The 20,086-nt window shown below is 41.9% G+C and overlaps 1 protein-coding gene and 1 gene segment (V, D, J or C); one reads left to right on the forward strand and one right to left on the reverse strand.

Moving 5' to 3' along the window:
• The first annotated feature begins 2,880 nt into the window (after nucleotides 1-2,880).
• Nucleotides 2,881-3,280, forward strand: LOC138160775 (large ribosomal subunit protein eL39-like). The gene has a single exon (XM_069087502.1). It carries the CDS (start codon nucleotides 2,882-2,884, stop codon nucleotides 3,035-3,037), a length of 156 nt encoding a protein of 51 aa, XP_068943603.1. The 5' UTR covers nucleotide 2,881; the 3' UTR covers nucleotides 3,038-3,280.
• A 15,617-nt stretch (nucleotides 3,281-18,897) lies between these two features.
• On the reverse strand, nucleotides 18,898-19,562 carry LOC138160749 (immunoglobulin kappa variable 3-11-like). The segment is given in 2 exon segments: nucleotides 18,898-19,229; nucleotides 19,514-19,562. Coding segments are annotated over 2 exon segments (381 nt in total).
• Between the last annotated feature and the right edge of the window lie 524 nt (nucleotides 19,563-20,086).

Raw genomic sequence — 20,086 nt, forward strand, 5'->3', positions numbered from 1 at the left:
GTAGGAAAGCTTCAAACTCGTCTATTCAGGGGCAGGGGAGATCTTCAAATTCCCATTCCCATTCCCTGTATGGAGCCTCGGTCACAGGTTGACCCTCATCCTCCAAGTACTGGAGCAGAGTGAGATATCGCCTTGGTTCTTGTTACCCCGACTGGAGAGGAAAGGGCCTCTGGGAGTGTCTGCGTGTGTGTCTGTGTCTGCGTCTCTATGTGTGTGTCTGTGTGTCTGTGTGTGTACTTATACATCTGCTTGGCTTGGTGGTAAAGCTCCCTGCTCAGCTGAGAATTAAGAGCTTTCTTCGGGCTTTCCGGGGTAACTCAGAGATGCTAAGAGAGGGTGGCGTTCTGTCCATGGCAACAATCATGTGGGTCCTCTCCACCTCCACCAAGCAGAATGCCCAGCTTCTTTTGAAACCCAGCTCAGGTTCCGTCCCGTTGGTAAAGCCTCTGCTCCCCTCCTGTCTAAGTCTGTGACCTTTGAAGAATTACCCGCTCCCCAGAGCTGAGGGGCTGAGCAGCCCAGGGAGGCTTTTATTCGGGCTGCAGCACCGTGGGAGAGCAGCTGGCCTCCACAGCACTGATAGCACTCCCCACTTCGAGGGCACCAGGCAGGGTCCCCAGAATGCAGGTGAGAAGCTTCAGAGATCAGGAGTTTGGGCGACTGTCCTGGTTCTGCTGCTACCACGTTATCCCATCCTAACAGGGACTCTCTCCTGGCACCACAGACAGCAAGGCTGGAGACCGGGTCACCACGTTTAATACATGCTTTTTCTATCCTTTCATAATAAAATCTGCTTTGCCACTACTCCGCCCCAATACCCCCACTTACCATCCCCAAAGTGCTCTGCCTGAGCACCTATTAGTGCTATCTCCCTTCATTAGAATGGAAGCTTCTTGAGGGTATGAACTCTCTTTGCATCTGTATTTATATTTCCAAGACTTTGCACACTTTTTGACACATAGTAAACACTTAATAAAAGCAGCTAGGTGACACAGTGGGTAGACCGCTGGGCCTGGAATCAGAATCAGTTCAAATTTGACTTCAGATACTTGCTAACTTTGTGACCCTGGGCAAGTCACTTAACCTTATTTGACTTGGTTTCCTCATCTGTAAAATGAACTGGCAAAGGAAAGGACAAACCACTCCAATATCTTTGCCAGGAACATTCAGAGGTTAATTGATGACCTGCCCAGTGTCACAAGGCCAGTATCTGAGGCTAGATTTGAACTTGGGTCCCCTGACTCTGAGGTAAGTACACTTTCCACTATGCTACCTAATTGCCAGATATGGAAGCTACTTTCAATGTGCTTTCAAGCAAAATAGAAATTAGACTTGTTCTTCCTCTGGAAGGCAGAACTTGGAACAGAGGATTTAAATTGATAAAAAAAAAAAAAAGTATTTAGGTTTGATTCCAGGAAAAATTCCTAACAATTAGATCAAAAGTGTAATGGAATTGGAAGCACAAACATTTTCAAGCAGAGTCTTTATGATCATTACTGGCAAAATGTAAAAGCAAAAAAATAAAATTCTTATTCAAGAATGGATTAGAAAAAATTATCTCTGAGGTCCCTTTCTCCTTTGAAACCCTTTGCTTCTGTGAAATACTTGAAGACAGTTATCATATCTCCTGCTCTGCCACTGCCACTATTCTCTGGGCTAAACTTGTTCATTCACTAAAAAAGGCACTTTACAAACTCTGTGCCTCAGTTTCCTCATCTACAAAATAAGGGAATTGTGTGCTATGGCCTCAAAGTTCCCTTCCAGTTTTACATCTAGAATCCTATGGTCCTGCTCATATTACTAATGGTTTTAATTGATTTTGTCATTTGATGTCTAGGATTCTCTAAGTAAGCCATGTTATCATCAACAAAGATAATTTTGTCCATTTCCTTCATTTACTCCCTCATTTTTCTTGTCTTGTTGCTATAACTAGAGTTTCTAGAAGTGTATCAAATTACAGCCACAATAATGGACATTCTTGCCTTTCTTCAGTGTTTACTGGAGTTTCTCCATGTCAGCTCTTGGTTTTAGATAGCTATGGTTCACCATACCAAGGAAAGATTCATTTATCACTATGATTTTAAGACTGTTTTAACATGAAGGAATGCCATAGTTTTCAATGGCTCCTTCTGCATTTCTCTAATTGTCTCTTTTTTCCCTCCTTACCCTATTCCCAACAGGACCATGTTGAGCAGCAGCCAACTAGCCAGACTCCTCTGACAGGAGATACAATCTCGAAGAGCATTTGAAAGGAAAGGTCAGAATGTATCACTCAAGGATGAATGGCAACTCCACACCAAGGGAGTTCCATTGACCTCCAGTACCTTGGTGCTGCACTTATAATGGACAATGAAAGTTCACCTCTCTCCTCTTTTTCTGCTCAGGATTAGAACCAATACAATGGTAGATCCTAATTCCTGGAGCAGCCTGTAAAGATGAGACCTTTGAGGGTTTTCACATTCAGGACTTGCCCCAGCCCGGCTGTCCTAGAGAAGCTCTGGCTGATATATTGTCACTTGATCAAGCAGACAGATGTAAGTGGCAATGCAGAACATTGCAAAGTTATCAACACAGACAACCATGTATCTTTTTCAGGCAAAATTGTGACAGCTTAGTTTTATATGATGCTTAATAGATACAAAACACTTTCACATTCATTCTTTCATTTGATCCTTACAAGAATCCTAGGTGGCCCTGGAGTCAGGAGGACCTGAGTTCAAATCCAGCCTCAGACACTTAACACTTACTAGCTGTGTGACTTCGGGCAAGTCACTTAGCCCCAGTTGCCCTCAAAAAAAAAGAATCCTGTAAGATTGTTAGGGAACTCCCTTTTTCACCCATCCAGACATCATGGTGGAAGCTCGGCTGTCATCCCATCATCATGTCCTCTCATAAAACATTTAGAATCAAGAGGCTGTTGGCCAAGAAACAGAAGCAGAATCGTCCCATCCCTCAATGGATTCGAATGAAAACTGGTAACAAGATCAGGTACAATTCAAAAAGAAGACACTGGAGAAGGACCAAGCTCAGATTATAAAGAACTGCCAGCGCAATGAAAGACATTCAGCACCAAGACCACCTCCCCCCCCCCCCCCTTACCATGACATCCTTCCATTCATCAATCCATCTACCCATCATTCATCCATCAATCACTCAGTCACCTCATTGTCCCCAATAAGAAGAAAATGCCACTGTTGCCCTCCATTTGGGAAACCCTCTGCCAAGATGCAGACATCAAAAAAAGGCCCCAACAAACCATTAAAATTGTGTTGCCCTTAAATGTTTTCATAAATTTCATCCATGAGTTTGGGTATCATGTGTGTTGTGATATAGTTTAAATTAATGTTATATGCATCTCTGTAGCATTTGTATGTTTGAGGTTATGCTTAAAAGGCAGAGATCATAATGAAACAAGTTACTCCTGTCAAAAAGAACCAAGCTCTAGCCCTGCCTTGAACAAGCCATCACAATAACCTCTCTGTGTTTTGTTTTGTGTTTTAAGGAGTTATAAGACAGCACGTACCTCACAGGGTTGTGGGGGATCTTAAGATTTGCAAGCCTTCAGTGTAAGCCACCAGTGCTGCTAATCCTGAGCTGTCTCAGCCAAATTATGCTCAGTTGACTGTGTTAGATTATCAAACTCACAGTCAGAGAAGTAACCTTTTGACCCTCTGCTTATTTCATACAATAAGCCGTCTTTGTTCCTTGTTGGGAGGTGGTAAATTTAAGTATTGGCAACTTCTCAGTTGTCAGTTATTTGTGTGTTCGGGAAAGCCCAACCTTTTGTTAGGAACTAGACCTGGTCTGGGTGAATGGCTTCACAGTTTTCTGAAGATGCAATTCTGCTAATAAAGGGCTTCTACAAAAAAAAAAAAGATTGTTAGGGAAGTATCTTTGGCTTGAGACTTGTCCATACACAAGGGAACTATCAAGCTGGCTATAGCTCTTTTTAGTAATTATATCTCTTTAATGAGCACAGTTCAGTGGGCAGTTGGAGGAGCAGTATAAGTGAAAGTAGATGTGGTAAGCTGTAGCCTTTCCTATCATAGGCATGAAAAAGGTCAAGGAGAGGGGAGAATTTTCTGAAGGATCTGGATGATTCCTCCCTTAAGAGTCAGGTAGGCTGGTCTGGCAAAGCACGAAGTTCAAGGGAGCTCCCTTAATAATAGCCAGGTGGCAAAAAAGCTAAATACTCAGAAAGTATCCAAAAATTAGAAAATGGCTAGACAAATTGTCATATGTGAATACAGTGGAATACTAATGAATCACAAGAAGTCATAGGCATAGTTTCAGAGAAGCCTGGGAAGAATTTGTGAACTGATTCAGAGTGAAATGAGCAAAACCAGAAGTCACACAAATATTGTAAAGTGGAGGGAGGAGGTTGGGTTTTTTGACCTGTAATGTCCTCTTGAGTTCTAAATCTGTGATCCTATGATTTCCTCTAGACTCGACTGTCCTGAGGATTAACACTAGTAATAACAAAAAGTATATCAATCTTATCTCCCCGAGAAATGACATTAGCATCATGTCTTACTTAGCTGGCCTTCCAATAGGCTCAGAGACATCAGGGGAGCACAACAGAATTTTTATGTCCCTGGGATGGGATGCTGGAAGAGGGACTAATACTTTTGGAAAGACACATTGGGACACTGAGCACAGAAATTCACGTGAGCCACCAAGGAGCACAAGGGTTACAGTTGGTGAGGTAATTCTGGGTAAGTCAAACAGAAGCTAGAAAGGATGTTTTGTTCATAAGTTTAATCAAGACATGGATATAAACAGAATATGCCAGACTTTTTTTCCCTTTCTGTCATGGTCCCTAAGCTGATACATTAAGTATTACAGAATTTACCTAGAATTCAGAAAAGCATTGAGTTAAGCTTCTCACACTATTCTCATGGAGAAGTTGGAGAGCTGTGAGCTAAGAAGTTTCTTGAAAGGAAAAATTTAGTACCATATTCTGTATTTTAGATACAAGTCTGCCAGAAATGGTTTTTATTCAGTTAATATTATTTAAAATCTAAACATTTCTACTTAGAAAGAGAAATGTGCAAACCAGAAAAGTCATCTCAGGCATGTTTCTAATACAAGAGACATTTTGAGGCAACAATTATGGGAATGTGAAACTGGAAAAATTTCACTCTGTGACAAAGTTCAGGGATAAAATGCTTTTTCAGCTGGTAGAACAAGAGTCTTTGTTGTTCAAGGACTATTTCCATCACAGCATGTTGCTTCTTGATCAACGGGGTAAATACTAGTAAGGGGACCTAAGAACTCTCTCTTGAACATAGAACAGTGGCTGCTGTGAGTCTAGGCCTCTGAGCTGAGGGGCTGAATGTTTTTGTACAGGGCTGGAGACTGTGTAGGAGGTCAGTGAGTATCCTGTCTGCAATAGTACTCTGCAACATCCTCAGGTTCCACCTTGCTGATTGTAAGGGAGAAATTTGTCCCAGATTCACTGCCACTGAGTTGAGGACCCCAGAGAATAGACTGGAAACTATGAATCAGGATATTAACAGCTTGTCCTGATTTTTGTTGGTACCAGCATAAGTAAGTGTACCCACTGTATAAGAGTCTCTGACTGGTCTTTCAGTTGATAGTGACTCTCTCTCCCAGAACCACAGACAGGGAGGCTGGGGACTGACTCAGAATAACTAACTTCCTCTTGTGAACCTGAAATTAATCAAGAGATATCTGAGAACCAACATTATAGAACCAACATTGTTTGCTTTCCTTTCCCAAAATCTCCTATGTTCAATCTCTGATCACAAAAGTTGATTAATGCTTCTCACAAAAGGAATTTTTTTATAACTCTGATATCATATCTTAAAGACTTTTCTCATTGAGACAGAGAATGTTCATATTGCAAGTGACTTCTCCTGATGAGGTTTGAGAGGGGGATTCAGGGACCCCTCAAGGACTAGAGTGGCCTCAAGCATTCTTTAAGTCAAGTTGGCAAAGGTTTCTTGTAACACTAATATAGTGGGCAGAGCTCCTTAGGTGACTTGAGTTTATTAAGGAACTTACAACTTAACAGGAATGATACTAAAGCTTATGGAGGAAAAGTAGTGGATTATCTGGCAGATATGCTAATTAGGAGATAACTTACAACCTTTGTCACAGGCATCATTCCCTACTGGAAACCAGGGGAAGGGATTTCTCAGGGGTGTATTTTTGCTCTGTTATGTCTGTAGCAAGATAGCTTTGAAAGTCGAGGTCTGTAACTTGACCCCTGGATTGAATATGATAGCTTTGGGAATCAATATAAGATAACTCTGTGGTTACAAGATTGTCCTGTTTTTACAAGATAATTTTTTCGGAGGTGAACTTGTTCTTGTCGTGGGGAAACATAGTTTGTTTTACTGGGCCCACTCATGAGTTATTGATAGGCATAGTGTCCTTGGGCTAGGGAGAAAACTATGAGAGTGTTTTGAAGCTAGGGAGAAATGTGATCTTGCAATTGGGATCCAAGTACAAGCACCCAAGCACCTACCCATCACTCCCAGCCTCCTATCCTTCTGCATAATCTCCTCCCCACATTTTCCTTCCTCATGTGGGAGCCACAGGAGCAGAAGGCAGAGTATCTGAGCTGGGGACTCTATCTAAAGACTGAGCTCTGTCCAGTGCTGATCCCTTCCCCAGCAAAAAAGATGAGCCTATGGATAAAGACTTTGAGCAGCATGGAGGAGTTTGGGGGAAAGAGGAGTGCAAAACACCTGGTTGATGGGACAATCCTATAAAATCCACATCTCTGAACATATTCCACAGTTCTTCTCTGTGTCACCTGTCAGAAATCAGAGACACTTGCAGCCTTCAAACAGTGAGCCTCACTCAGGCGGTCAAATGACACAATCACTACATGATGAAGACTGCTTTTCCACTGGAACACTGCCTTCCACCAGCCCCTTCCATTCATTCCCTGAAAAACTGTCCCCTCCCTGTGTGACCCCAAGACATAGATTATAGAATCTCACTACACCTTCTTTTGTTTACTACACCTTCTTTTGACTTTGTTATTGGCCAGTTATGTAGCCTTTTGGTTTCCTAATCTGTGAAATGGAAAGGAAAATAATGTACAATGTACATAAGATAATTTGAAGGTAAGACTACTTTGTAAACTTTTAAGAACTATTAAAATAGGAGTGATCCTACTTGGCATTACTCTCATTTTTCTTATCTTGTTCTAATTAGTTCAGATAGAAATAGTCACAAGGCACATCACTATCCCACTGTTAATCCTTTCTACTTAGTGTTTTGAAGGTATACAAAATAATTGCCTTTTCTAGTTGAAATAAAGTGTTAAGATATAACATCCTCTGATCTACTGACATTGTCTTCTGGCAATAATAAGAATAGCTAACATTTATACAGCCATTTTAAATTTGCAAAAGTGATTAATATATTAGCTTATTAGCTTATTTGATCCTCACAATCTACCTGTTGTTATCCTCATTTTACAAATTAAGGAACTGAGTCTGTAAAAGATTTTACCCATCCCCGAAACAAGGGACCACTCTCAGCTCTGGCCACAGGTTCAGTCTCATGAGAAGATGGCCCCTCAATAGAAGAATTAAGCTCTTTCTTCAGTATCTGGTTCTTCACACACACACACACACACACACACACACACACACACACACAGAGTCCCTTAAAACTTAGGTTGAACTCACTTCTTGCATCTTCCCAACAGGGAACATGGAAACCTACTCAAGGTGCCATGTAAATCAGTTCTATGACAGTGATTGGATTACTATACCTAAAAGATGTGCTTAAAAGGAAAAATGCCCATGTCTGTTGATAAGAGACTTGAACAAGGAATAGCAGTAACACATCTACTATAGTACTCTCCCAAGGTAGTGGGAATTAAACATCAAAATATGAAAGAATTTGCAGGAAAAGGAATTCAACATTTGATCCCAGCACTGTACTCTGCAAACAATTCCTTTGAGGTCTATAGTTTTGGGCAAGCCTGACAGGTAGTTGGGCTGGCCCTCCCACTGGGTAGTTATCTTCTCCAAATGCAAGAGTTACAAAGCTCTCCTGCTACCAGTCAGCATTGTCTGAGGAAACCAGTGTCCCTTCTCAAATCCGAAGCCTACCTCAAAGGTTGAGAAATCTATCACAAGATTCCACTTCAGTTATCTATGCTCAGAAAAGAAAAAAAAACACCCATATTCAGACCACATAGGCAAGCTGTGTGTTTCGCCTGCAAATACAGAGTTGGTAAACTGCTAGGGTGAGGAAAAGGCCTCAACTTTTCCCCCTTTCCCTACAAGGAGGGGTCAAATAGGAACTTGCTGGATAGGTGGTGGGCAGAGAGTGAGAGTCAGGGGGATAGCAATTTCATGTACAAATTACAACATCCCTTCATCTCATGTTTTTACAGATGAATCAAATAAGAGTCAAGGAGCTTATTGAGTGGCTCCCCAAGATAACAGAGCTATTACATGACCAAGATAAGAGCTCTCTGGATTATAGTTGAGTAGCTTCATGCAGAGTTCAATCTTGCTACCAAAACCCATCTTTTTAATACCTATAATCTCCCAGAAATCCCAAGTGGTCATGGATCATGGAACACAGAAGTCTCAAAAAAAAAGACAAATTATACTTTACCCAAAGCAATGGAGAGAAACCCAAGATGCTTAAGATTAGCTGACATAAGTAGCCAATGGATCAGACTCCACTGAACTTCCAAAGTCATCTTTCCAAAATATCCCACTCTGCTACTGACTCCTCCAATATATTCCAACACAGTTCACCTCATTCCACAGTGCTCTGCCACACTCCTACATTGGAAGTCTCATGGGAGTCAGTGATGGTCATTCTCAATTATGATAGTCCTGTGCTCTGAAGAGATAAAATGAAGTATCCTAAAGAATGACAGAAATAGGAATGTAATCTTTATTGTAAACCTATAGGCAACTCCTCAGACAGGGGAATTGTTGGATGAACACAAAAGAATAAGCTGTCCCTCTGTATCCAGGCATTGATCCCCTATTGAGCATATGGCTAAGAGAGGAAGTCATGAGCCAATATTTGTATGAAACCAGGGAGCAGCATCCAGCAGTAATTAGCCCAGCATCTTTCTCTAAAATTTTTAGTCTTAATTCACTCCATGAGGTTCAGTCATTGGGTCAATCCCACAGCAGGAGGATGGAGATGGGAAGATTTGTCAATGGAACCAGTTTTATCGATTAGCATGCCTGGCAGGTTGATGATCTGAGGTTTGAATGTTAGACGCAAAATATTCCCCTTCTTTTTAATTTACAAAGTCAGGGAGATGAATTTCCATGAAGGATCACATACAGGTACAGAGAATATAATTCCACTGACTGAGGGTGTTATGGCCATGTCTGAGATGTCAGTCCCAGTGGATATACAGGACACTCATACACATACCACCTATCTGAAACATGTTTCTAGGGAAGGAAGCTTTTTTGCTCTGTAAAGAAGTATTAGCCTTTGAGGTGCCTAGATCTAGACAATGGGGTGTTGGACCAGGTAATGGATAGTAGACTGATGAAGACCAGTTTGGCTGCTGGAGTTTTAGCCCTCTACCACCATTTCAGCATCTTGCTGGGATGGTACCATTAGAATCAAGATTCCTAGTTCCTGATTCTTTCTTCTTCCCTCACTCTTCCTCATTGCTTCCTCCTTATTAGGTAATTTAGAAAATACTTTCATCTTACTAGACCAATAGATAACAGGGCAGTTCCCCCTCCCCCCACCACATCCTGCCTTAGAAAGTATCTATGTTTCAAATGGTATATAGAGTCAAGCCCTGAGGGTCTCTGGTCCTTTACCTCGAGCAGACATCTGACCATAGAACTCCCCAACACACCGTCCAGCACATAGAAGGTGCTTAATAAATGGTTTCTTTGGGTCTTTAGGATAAAATACAAACCACTGTGTCATTTAAAGCCTTTGTCATCAAGCTCAACATCCCTTTCCTTATTTCTTCTACAATCCAAAGAGTTGTCTTGCTCTCCATCACAAATGATATTTCACCTCCTGTCTCCATGCCTTTGCCTAGGCTGTGCCCTATTCCTGAAATACATTCTACATACCTCTGACTCTGAGAATCCCTAATCTTTTTTTAAATTTATTTTTAGTTTTCAACATTCATTTCCACAAGATTTTGAGTTACAAATCTTCTCCCTGTCTCTCCCCTACTCCCCACCCCAAGATAGTGAGCCTACTGAATATCCCTTCCCCCAATCTATTCTCTCATATCATTTCCTATCCCCCACTAACTTTCTTGTAGGGCTAGATAGATTACTATACCCCATTGTCTGTCTATGTTATTTCCTTGTTGCATGTAAAAGACAACTTTTTAACATTTGTTTTTAAAACTTTGAGTTCCAAATTCTTTCCCTTCTTCCCTCCTCACCCACCCACCTTAGGAAGACAAGCAATTCAATAGAGGTTGTACATGTGTACATGTGTACGCAAACATTTCCATAATAGTCATATTGTGAAAGACTAACTATATTTCCCTTCATCCTATCCCAGCCCCCATGTATTCTATTTTCTCCTTTGATACTGTCCCTTTTCAAAAGTGTGTGCTTCTAACTACCCTCCATCCCAAACTGCCCTCCCCTTCATCATCCCCCCTCTTATCCCCTTCCTCCTACTATCCTGTAGGGTAAGAACCCAATTTAGTGTATATGGTATTCCCTCATTAAGCCAAATTCAATGAGAGTAAGGTTGACCCCTTCCCTTTCACCTCCCTGTTCTTCCCCTCCATTGTAACAGATTTCTCTTGCCTCTTTTATACGAGATAAATTACCTTATTCTGTCTTTCCCTTTCTCCCTTAATATTCTTTAAAGTTGAACTCAAGTGCCTCCTCTTAGAGGAAATCTGATTTTTCCCTGACTGTTCATGTCTGACTTTCTTTATCAACTGAAATTACCTTTCTATAGACTTTACTGTGGCTTCATTTCATGTAAGAAAACTTTTAAATGTAAGAAAATTCATGTAAAGAAATTCAGTGTGGGCAAATGCTTGTACTTCATGCAAACTCCTGGGATTGTGTGCATGAGAGTGAATGAGTCTGGGAACATTGTGAGGATGGGGACCCAAGACCCCATTGAGATGAATCTAGGAGCAGAGACAATCCCCTCTTCTTATCAGGGAAAAAGGCAGGCTAGAAAGCCCTCAAGTAGTAGTAAAAACATTCCTGTGGTCTTGGTCCTAAAGAGAATGGATAGGGCCTTGAGCCCTCATACCACCAATAGATACTTTGGGTCAGAGGAAAGAGTCATAGACACCCAGCAGAAATGGGTGTGACCCTGCCACCTACTCTCCTAGGAACTCCCCTACTGGAGGTGCACCCCAACCCACACAGGTGCACACATTAGCCTGAGTCAGCTAATAAAGCCATTGTCCTCCAGATGCAAGAAGTGATGAGTGTCTAACTGGGCAGTGGCTGGGTGAGTCAGGGCATTCACCTTGACCCTTGACCAGGCCCAGGTCATAAGGAGCCCAGCCCTGTGAATCCAGTGTGAACAGGACTAGAGAAAAAGGAATCTAGTGTACATCATGGCAGGTAGGGGGCTCAGGGGATGGAGCACTGGGTCTGGAATCCAAAAGACTCATGTGCCAGAATTCAAATCTGACCTTAGACACTCACTGTATGACCCTGGGCATATCACTTAACCCTGTTTGCCTCAGTTTCCTCATCTGTGAAATGAGCTGGAGAAGGAAATGAAAAACCCCTCCAGGAACTCTGCCAAGAAAACCCCAGTGGGATCATGAAGAGTCAGCCACAACTGAACATTGGCAATCAACAAGTTTCTATCCTTTGCTACAGAGAACTAGAGTAAAGTCTCCTCAGCATGAACTTGGGCTCCCGCAAGAGAAACATTTTATGTCAAGGCAAAGAGATCGAGTGGACCTGAAGTGTCAGCATTTCCCCATTTTTTATTTCCCCCTTGCTTCCCGGGGGGCTGAGCCACCTCCACTTTGCCTCAGCTGGGCAGACAGGGTTTGTGATTGACAAAGTTTTCTAGGAGGGGACCTGGGGGAGCAGCAAAGGGAAGCCCTGGGAGATGAGAGGCTGCCCAGAGAGCAGGGGCTGCTCTGCCCAGGGGACCAGAGAGGAAGCAGCTGCTGCTCTGAGCTGACTCCCCTGAACAGCCTGGAGAGGTTTTTGTTCAGGGCTGAAGCACTGTGGGAGGCCAGTCATGACCCTGCTAACAGTAATAATCTCCAGCATTCTCAGGCTCCAGGCTGCTGCTGATGAGAGTGAAGTCTGTCCCAGACCCACTGCCACTGAACCAGACAGGCAATCCAGATGCCAGCCTGGTAGCTTGACTGGTTTCTCTGCTGGTACCAATGTAACAAGCTAGTACCGTGGCTATCTTTTATCTCTCACTGGCCTTGCAGATGATGGTGACTCTCTCTTCTGGAGATTTGGACAAGAAGGCTGGAGACTGAAGAGTGTCATTCATTTCTATATAATTGCTTCTGTCCTGGAAGATTGCAAGAACCCCCATTTGGTCCACCTGCCTCCAGCCTGTCCTCCCTCCATTCAAACAAATTTGAATACACATGTGAAAAGATTGCTTCTTAAGCTGGGTACAAAACAGAATACTAAATTCTGGCGACACAAGTTAAAAAGCAGAAGTCTATCCTCCCTAGGTGTTCTTATTCTAATGGAGATTGCAATCAAATAATAAAAATGATGATGATGATGATGATATAGATATCATTTATTGGTGCCTGCAAAGTTTACAAAGCACATTAAGATGCTATCTCATTTTGTGATTATAGTGGCACTAAGAGGTAGGTGCTATTGGGTAATAGCACTGATGGGGGTACTAAACCCATTTTACAGATGAGGAAATGGAGACTGAGGTAAAGTGACATGGTCAGGGCTTCACAGCTGGTAAAGATCTGAGGCAGGATTTGAAATCTGGTCTTCCTGACCAGGACTAGATTTTCTGTTCCTAGTGGAGAGCCTTAAGCCCTGGAGAGGGAAAAGATGGGGAGCAGAATCTCACACCTTGTAGGCTTTGAAGGTGCTTCACCAGACTCTGCTCATGCACTTGCCCCACTACCTCCCCCTACTGGAAAAGGGATGAATTCAAGGACACAGACAAGAGGACCTAGCTGAGGCTAGAAAGCCCCTACTTGGAGTCTTTGAGAAAAATGTAGGTGAATGGATCCAGTCAGTCACTAGAAGAGGTTACTGTAATTATTCTGAGCACTGGGGAGGAAAATTGTATGCCCACTCAAGTCCCCATTATGAAACATAATTTTTTTTAAAAATATTGAATATTGAGAATCAAATTGATTTGAGTGAAATTTTTCTGCCCAAGGTCTGATCAGTCAGGGGAACATGAGATAGCAAGATCTCTAGAGATTTCCAGTAGCCAAATGGAGAACAGCAATGCTTAGGTGAAGTTTGTCAGTGTGTTTAGGTATCAACATCCCTTTAATTGGTTAAAGAAATGAGAGAGAACAGCACAGGAGGTTATTTACCAGACAAGGAGAAGTCAATTTGAGAAGGTTGGTACCTGAAGCCTTTAAAGCTAGTGCCAGCAAGGAAACAGTGCAGTCACTGCCTCACAACTGTGTGTTTCTTTGATCCCTGCATCTATGTATTTGTGATTTTGTACCTTAAATATTTTGTGGCTGTTCCAACAAATCTCTCGGTATATCATCTGAACTATACTTTTTAGTTGTCTAAGTTTTCAGAATAATTCTCCCCTTTTCTTTACATTCCTGAGCTCAGGCTAAGTTTGGGAGTGCAGAGGGAAAGAGAGATAAGAAAAGGAATCTATTCCCTCAGATCATACAATTTTATGACATCATAAGCTAATTAGAAACATAAGCCAATCACAAACTGAGTTTGTGACTGCAATGTAAGATTTCTACTGTGAACCTCTAAATTGTAGTTTGAGAGGTTTTATAAATGCTGAAATAGTATAGTGAATTTGGAGTTAATTTTGGAATTTGTTTTCAAGAAATTAGGAACAAAACTGAATATTATAGACAGATTTACTGTCTTACAGCTAAGAGAGGAAGAACAATTCAATGATTAAAAAGAACCTAGTTTGAAAGTGGTATCAGTTGGGGCAGCTAGGTGGCGAAGTGAATAGAGCACCAGCCCTGGAGTCAGGAGGACCTGAGTTCAAATATGACCTCAGACACTTAACACTTACTAGCTGTGTGACCTTGGGCAAGTCAGTTAACCCCAATTGCCCTGCCTTCCCCTCTTCAAAAAGAAAAAAAAAAAGAAAGTAGTATCAGTGAAGTTTCAAAGTGAAGAAGAAATTTCTTATTACTTTCATTTTAAATAGCTGTGCCATTTAGGATTATCAGCCCTTTTCTGATTCTCCCCAAAAGAGAAGAGTTTGCGTTAATCATGGGAAAAGTAAGTAAGTTTGATTAGATCATGTAATTAGATACTTAGAAGCTTTATAAGTCTAATTTAATACTAATAAGTTTGGAGAGAAATTTTCAAATTTGTGTGTTTTGTCATTTGCCAAATTTTGCTAGAAGTTATATCATAAGCCCCACTTTGGCTGTGGATATTAATTCAAGAAGATGCTGAACAACCTATCAAGAAAAAAATAAAACTCCTATCCATTTTATTGTATTTTATGTAGAAGTGCTAGGCAGAATTGGGGGTAGGTCCACTCAAAAAATGATATAAAGAAATTATTAACTCTATTTTTGTTAATAAGTCCCTGAAAGGAATTAATATGTATATGTATACATGTATCTATATATACATAGACATACAGACATGTATAGATATACATATAGATATGTATGTGTTTTCTGGCCTAGATGGCACAAGAATAGCATGCATAAAGCATCATCATTCATATATGTAAGAGAAAGAGCAAAGGAAGGGAAAATCTGAGTCAACATCTCCACCTCGAGCCCCAGGGGAATTAGTCCTTTCCAACACCTTCCTATTGAAGTGGACAACCAAGAAACAGGACAGCCAAGTCAATTATAATTTGATAGGAGTGTTTATTAACCAGCTGGTGACTGCCTCCCCAGTAGGGAAGACAGCCTTGAGTCTCCTGGAAGATGCATTTTTATAGTGTAATATGTTGCTAACAACAAAATGTGGTTCCTGGGGGGGGGAGGGCGGTACCATTTCTAGTAAAGTCTTGGGTACCTAACAAGAACAGACTTGTATCTGGGGCATGTTTCTAGTAACACAGGTAAAACGTTCCCTCACTATTATGACCTGTTAGGAGGTTTCCAGGGACCCTGGTAGGGGTTCCCTTCTAGCAGGTTTAGGGGGCTTTGGTGTATAATTTCTGGTGGGCACTTCACTATTGCTGGTCACTTTTCCCCAGTATGGATTCCGCCCCTAAGTGCCCCAAATGCAATCAGACCTCTTACAGTCACACCACATGACAAAACCATAGGTTTAAAGAATCTTTTTATTGTCATAAGAAGAGTCGCTTCGCTTGAGAATGTAGAGAGCTATTAGGAAAGAGAAAAATCAATAATGATAGCACATCTCTCAGGGCTGTTGTGAGGAGCAAACATGATGTGGTGATTGTGCAGTGCCCAAGACAGAACCTGGCATGTGGAAGCACTGGGCTCCATTATTTCTTGGATGAAATGCAGGTATTCCATACTGGATAACTCTGAGTTGATTTTTAAATATGATTTCTACAAAGTGTTAAAGGGGTTAAAGTTAATGATTTTCTATATAAGTTAGTTTGGAAGTGTGTTTGTCTAATTCAGTGTCATCTGACTAGTACAGTAATGTTTCATTCACATCTTCACTTACAGATACGAATGTTATTATTGTGCCCCTAAATTTTCTTGTATTGTAGCTTCAGAGAAACTGTTATATGAGGAATGCTATTAGGAGGAAGATGAGATTGTGTCACTGGAAAACTTAAATCTTTTTGACACCAGATACTGTAAAATTGCTATGAAATTAGCAATTACGTTATTAGAGGCTATTGTCATAATGTTGAAATTGATAAAGCATCTACTTGGGTATCTTTTAAAAGGGAAAAATAAGTTATTTGTGAAAAAGAAAAAGTGAGTGAGTGGAAAATAGACTTCTGAAAATCTCCTTGTTTGAAAGTCTCCCAAGTTCCTTGGGACCATCTGATTGAGCAAGGTCACATTATATTATCAACCCTGTGAAAGAACTTGCTGAGAGTTGCAAGGTTCCTAGACAATTAATTGGTTGTTTATATACATGGGACACCTGCTTTCACTCCTTGTAAAGCAAAGGGAGAAGAATTGAAATTTTTGTTTATAATATGAGTATTTATGTGATGATTATGTGTGATCATGAAAATTATAAAGTTATACCTATAATAGTATATATTCAAGTTATATCTTAAATCAGCTAGGACTTAACAGACTTCATTCTTTTTTTTTCTTTTTGGAGGGGGGAATGCAGGGCAGTTGGGATTAAGTGACTTGCTCAAGGTCACACAACTAGTAAGTGTTAAGTGTCTGAGGTCGGATTTCAACTCAGGTCCTCCTGACTCCAGGGCCAGTGCTCTATTCACCACCTAACTGCCTCAGTCTTAAGGATTTAATTTTGCTTAAAAGGTTGGTATACAGTACCTTCAGAGATGAATGTCTGTCAGTCTGGAGATAATTATCAGTATTTCCTAAGGAATTCTTTTCGAGGAAACAATCATATTTATGTGGAATTACAGAATATATGTGTTTTTTTTTGGTTTCTAATGATTTATTTATACCAGGATGAGTGGAAAATGAAGTAGGAGAATAAGCAAAAGTAAAGGAAGTTAAATGATTTTTGGAAGTCCTGGTATCCTTTTCATGGCAAACTAATTTCCTTCAAAAACATAAGAATAAGAAGAATTGTGTTTAGCCCTAAGTTCTGAGTAGTGCAAATTCCTATTTGAGGTAAAATCTCATAGGACTGTAATCTGATATTATTCTAAGTTTTGATTTCAGGCGTGATTGTCTGATTGCTCAGAAAGTTGGTAATCCACCATTCATGGAAAATCCCACTAGTTGTTCAAAGAGTCTGGGAACTACTACAGATGAATGTCTATTTCTGGGAAAGGTTGAAGGGATGACTTTTATATGGTCTAAGATAGGATCGTTTTGACTTGGTTTCTCCATTGTGTTAATTAAAAAAAGGAAATCTGCTAACCTTGAGAAATAAAGGTGAACACCAGGGTGTCTAGTCCAGTAATTCCAACAAGTTATCCTTCATGGATGTCTGGTCCAATACAAATTACCTCTAAAATGTGGACTCAGACTTTCTTAGTCACAGGAAATAAGGAGAGGGTTGCGGCTAGCTGCTCATTCCAACTTCCAACCAATCATATTTTCCCCTATGCCTCATTTGTGTAACCAATCAAGATTCATCTTCCCTTTGATGTCACCAATCCAATAACAATTATATTTCTCCTCATCTACTCTGTCCTGTTCTTCCTTCTATGCTTATAAAAACAAGCTGAACCTTGACATAAGGATCTTTAGCTTAAACTGAGTGTGCCATTGACCTCCTTTATTAACAGGTAGTACTCCCCCTAATAAACTATTAGCTCACTCAGAGAAAATGTACCTCAGTCTATATTTGTTAAATTTCACTCATGACAGAGGTTAAGCATTTGTTTAGGAAATCACCTAGCATGGATCAGAAACAGGGTTTGATCCTGGCTTTCTTGTCTCTCGGGTCACCTCTCTGTCCATCCTTCCATATGGCTTCATTTTGATCATATATATTAATAACATTGATATCTATAAAATCTATTTATATCATCTCTATCACCTATATGATCCATATCACTACATACCTATACTAAGAGAGGGAATGAGCACAGAAAGAAAAGAGTAAGGACTGTGCATCACTTGTCCTATTTTTTTTTGAAAGACAGGCCTTAGATGCACCATGAGACTTGGGGAAAGAATGTCAGCCTTGGGGGTTGGCCTGGCTAAATTTCAGTTAACCATTTATTAGCTGTGGGATTTTGTTCAGACTATGAGACCCCTCTGAGTTGGCTGCTTTTACTTCATGTAAGCCGTCTCTTGGAATTGAGTGCATGACATAGAAGGACAGAGAGTTTACAAACATTGTAAGGATAGGGTCCAATGTGATTCAGCTCAACCTTGGAGGTTAGACTATCCCTTCTTTTTCAGTGAAAAAGGCTATGCAGAGATCCCTTTAACTAGTTGTAAAAATTTATGTTCACTCTTAGTCCTAAAGGAAAATGGGCAGGGCCTTGGACCTTCATAACATCTAGAGATCTCCTGGGGAAGAAAAATAGAGTCAGAGACACCTAGCAGTGATGGCCAGTGAATGGGTGTGACCCTGATAACCACAGTCCTAGGAACTCCCCTCTGCCTGTTGGGAGGTACGCCATAAACCACATAGGTGCACACATTAGCCTTGGTCAGGCATTAAGGCCATTGTCTTCCCAGAAGCAGGAAATAATGAGTTCCTGACTAGGGGTTGGATAAGCAGGTGAAAGGATTCATCATGGCTCTTGGCCTGGCCCAGCCATAAAGAACCTAACTCTGTGAGACCAGTGTGGCCAGAGCTGGAGAAAAATGAATCTAATATGTATCATTGCTGAACAGAACTGGAGCAAAACCTCCTCAACATGGACTAGAGTTCCCAACAAGAAAACATTTTATGTCAAGGCCAAGATTTTAAGAGGACTTGAGATGTCAGCATTTCCCTGTTTGCATTGTCCCATTCTTTTACCCAAAGGGGGCTGAGCCACCTCCACTCTGCCTGGGCTGTGCAGGCAGGGTCTGTGATTGACAAGAAGGAGGGGACCTGTGGGAGCAGAAAGAGGAAGCCCTGGGAGAGGTGAGTCTGCCCAGAGAACAGGGGCTGCCCTGCCCTGGGGAGCCTCAAGGAAGCAGCTGCTGCTCTGAGCTGACTCCCCTGAACAGCCTGGGGAGATTTTTGTTCAGGGCTGGAGCACTGTGGGAGGCCAGTTATAAGACTGCATACAGTAATAAACTCCAGTATCCTCAGGCTCCAGGCTGCTGATGGTGAGAGTGAAATCTGTCCTAGACCCACTGCCCCTGAACCGGGCAGGCACTCCAGATGCCAGCTTGGTAGCATAGTAGATGAGGAGTCTGGGGGCTTGGCCTGGTTTCTGCTGGTACCAATGCAAGCCATCATCACCATCACCATATGTTAGACTCTCACTGGCCTTGCAGCTAATAGTGACTCTCTCTCCTAGAGACTGGGACAAGGAGGCTGGAGACTGGGTCAGCACAATGGCTCCTTGGGAATCTAGGAAACCAACAAAATTAGAGGAAGACAGAAATGGGTGAATGTCCAAATTGAAGTTCAGGAACAAGACGCTGAAAACCAAAATGACTAACAAGTAGTTGTATTTGCTATCAACATAAACCAAAAATCATCTTTCCCACAGATTTCACAAGGTATATATGTAATCTGGGGCCTGGTCATTCTAATAAGCCACTGTCAGCCTTATGCTGTGCCTGAGTTTCCTCACCTACTGGAAGTAGGGGTCATCAAATTTTTAATCCCTTCACTGCTCTGTTGTGTCTTACCCTGAGCCCAGAGCACCAAGAGCCAGAGGAGCTGCCATGGGGACACCATCCTGCCCTTCAGACACCTGCACAGAGAGCACTCAGAGCCCTGGGAGGGCAGCAAGGAAGGAGGAAGCTTTTATATCCTGAGCAGGGCTCCCTGCAGGGCTCTTGGGTCTCCATATGCAAAAGAGCCCCAGGTCTCCAGGAGCCTCTCCTCAGGGACCCTGTGAGCCACACTGAGTCACACTGGCTGGGGCTGCCTCTGGGGGAGGAGCCTCACTCTTTTCTGTCCCCAAATGTGTGACCTCCAGAGCAAAGGCAAGATCATGGTTAGTGACTGATAAAGGAATGGCTGCAGCTGGTTGTGGGTAAATGGAGGGGGGCTTCTCTCTGTACTCCAGGACTAGATTCCTCATAACCAGGAGGGAGCTCCAAGCCCTGGGGAGCTGGCACAGAAGGAAGGAGCTCACAGCTTGTAGGATTGGGGGGTGCCTCCCCTTGACTCTGCTCATGGACCTGCCTCACTGCCTCCCTCTTCTAGAGAAGGGAAGAATTCAAGGAGGCAGCAAGGAGGGTCTGGCTCATGGACAG

This window comes from Petaurus breviceps, unplaced genomic scaffold, assembly GCF_028583685.1.
Source record: "Petaurus breviceps papuanus isolate PSGF00001 unplaced genomic scaffold, PetGlider_PUasm1.0 182, whole genome shotgun sequence".
NCBI lineage: Eukaryota > Metazoa > Chordata > Mammalia > Diprotodontia > Petauridae > Petaurus > Petaurus breviceps.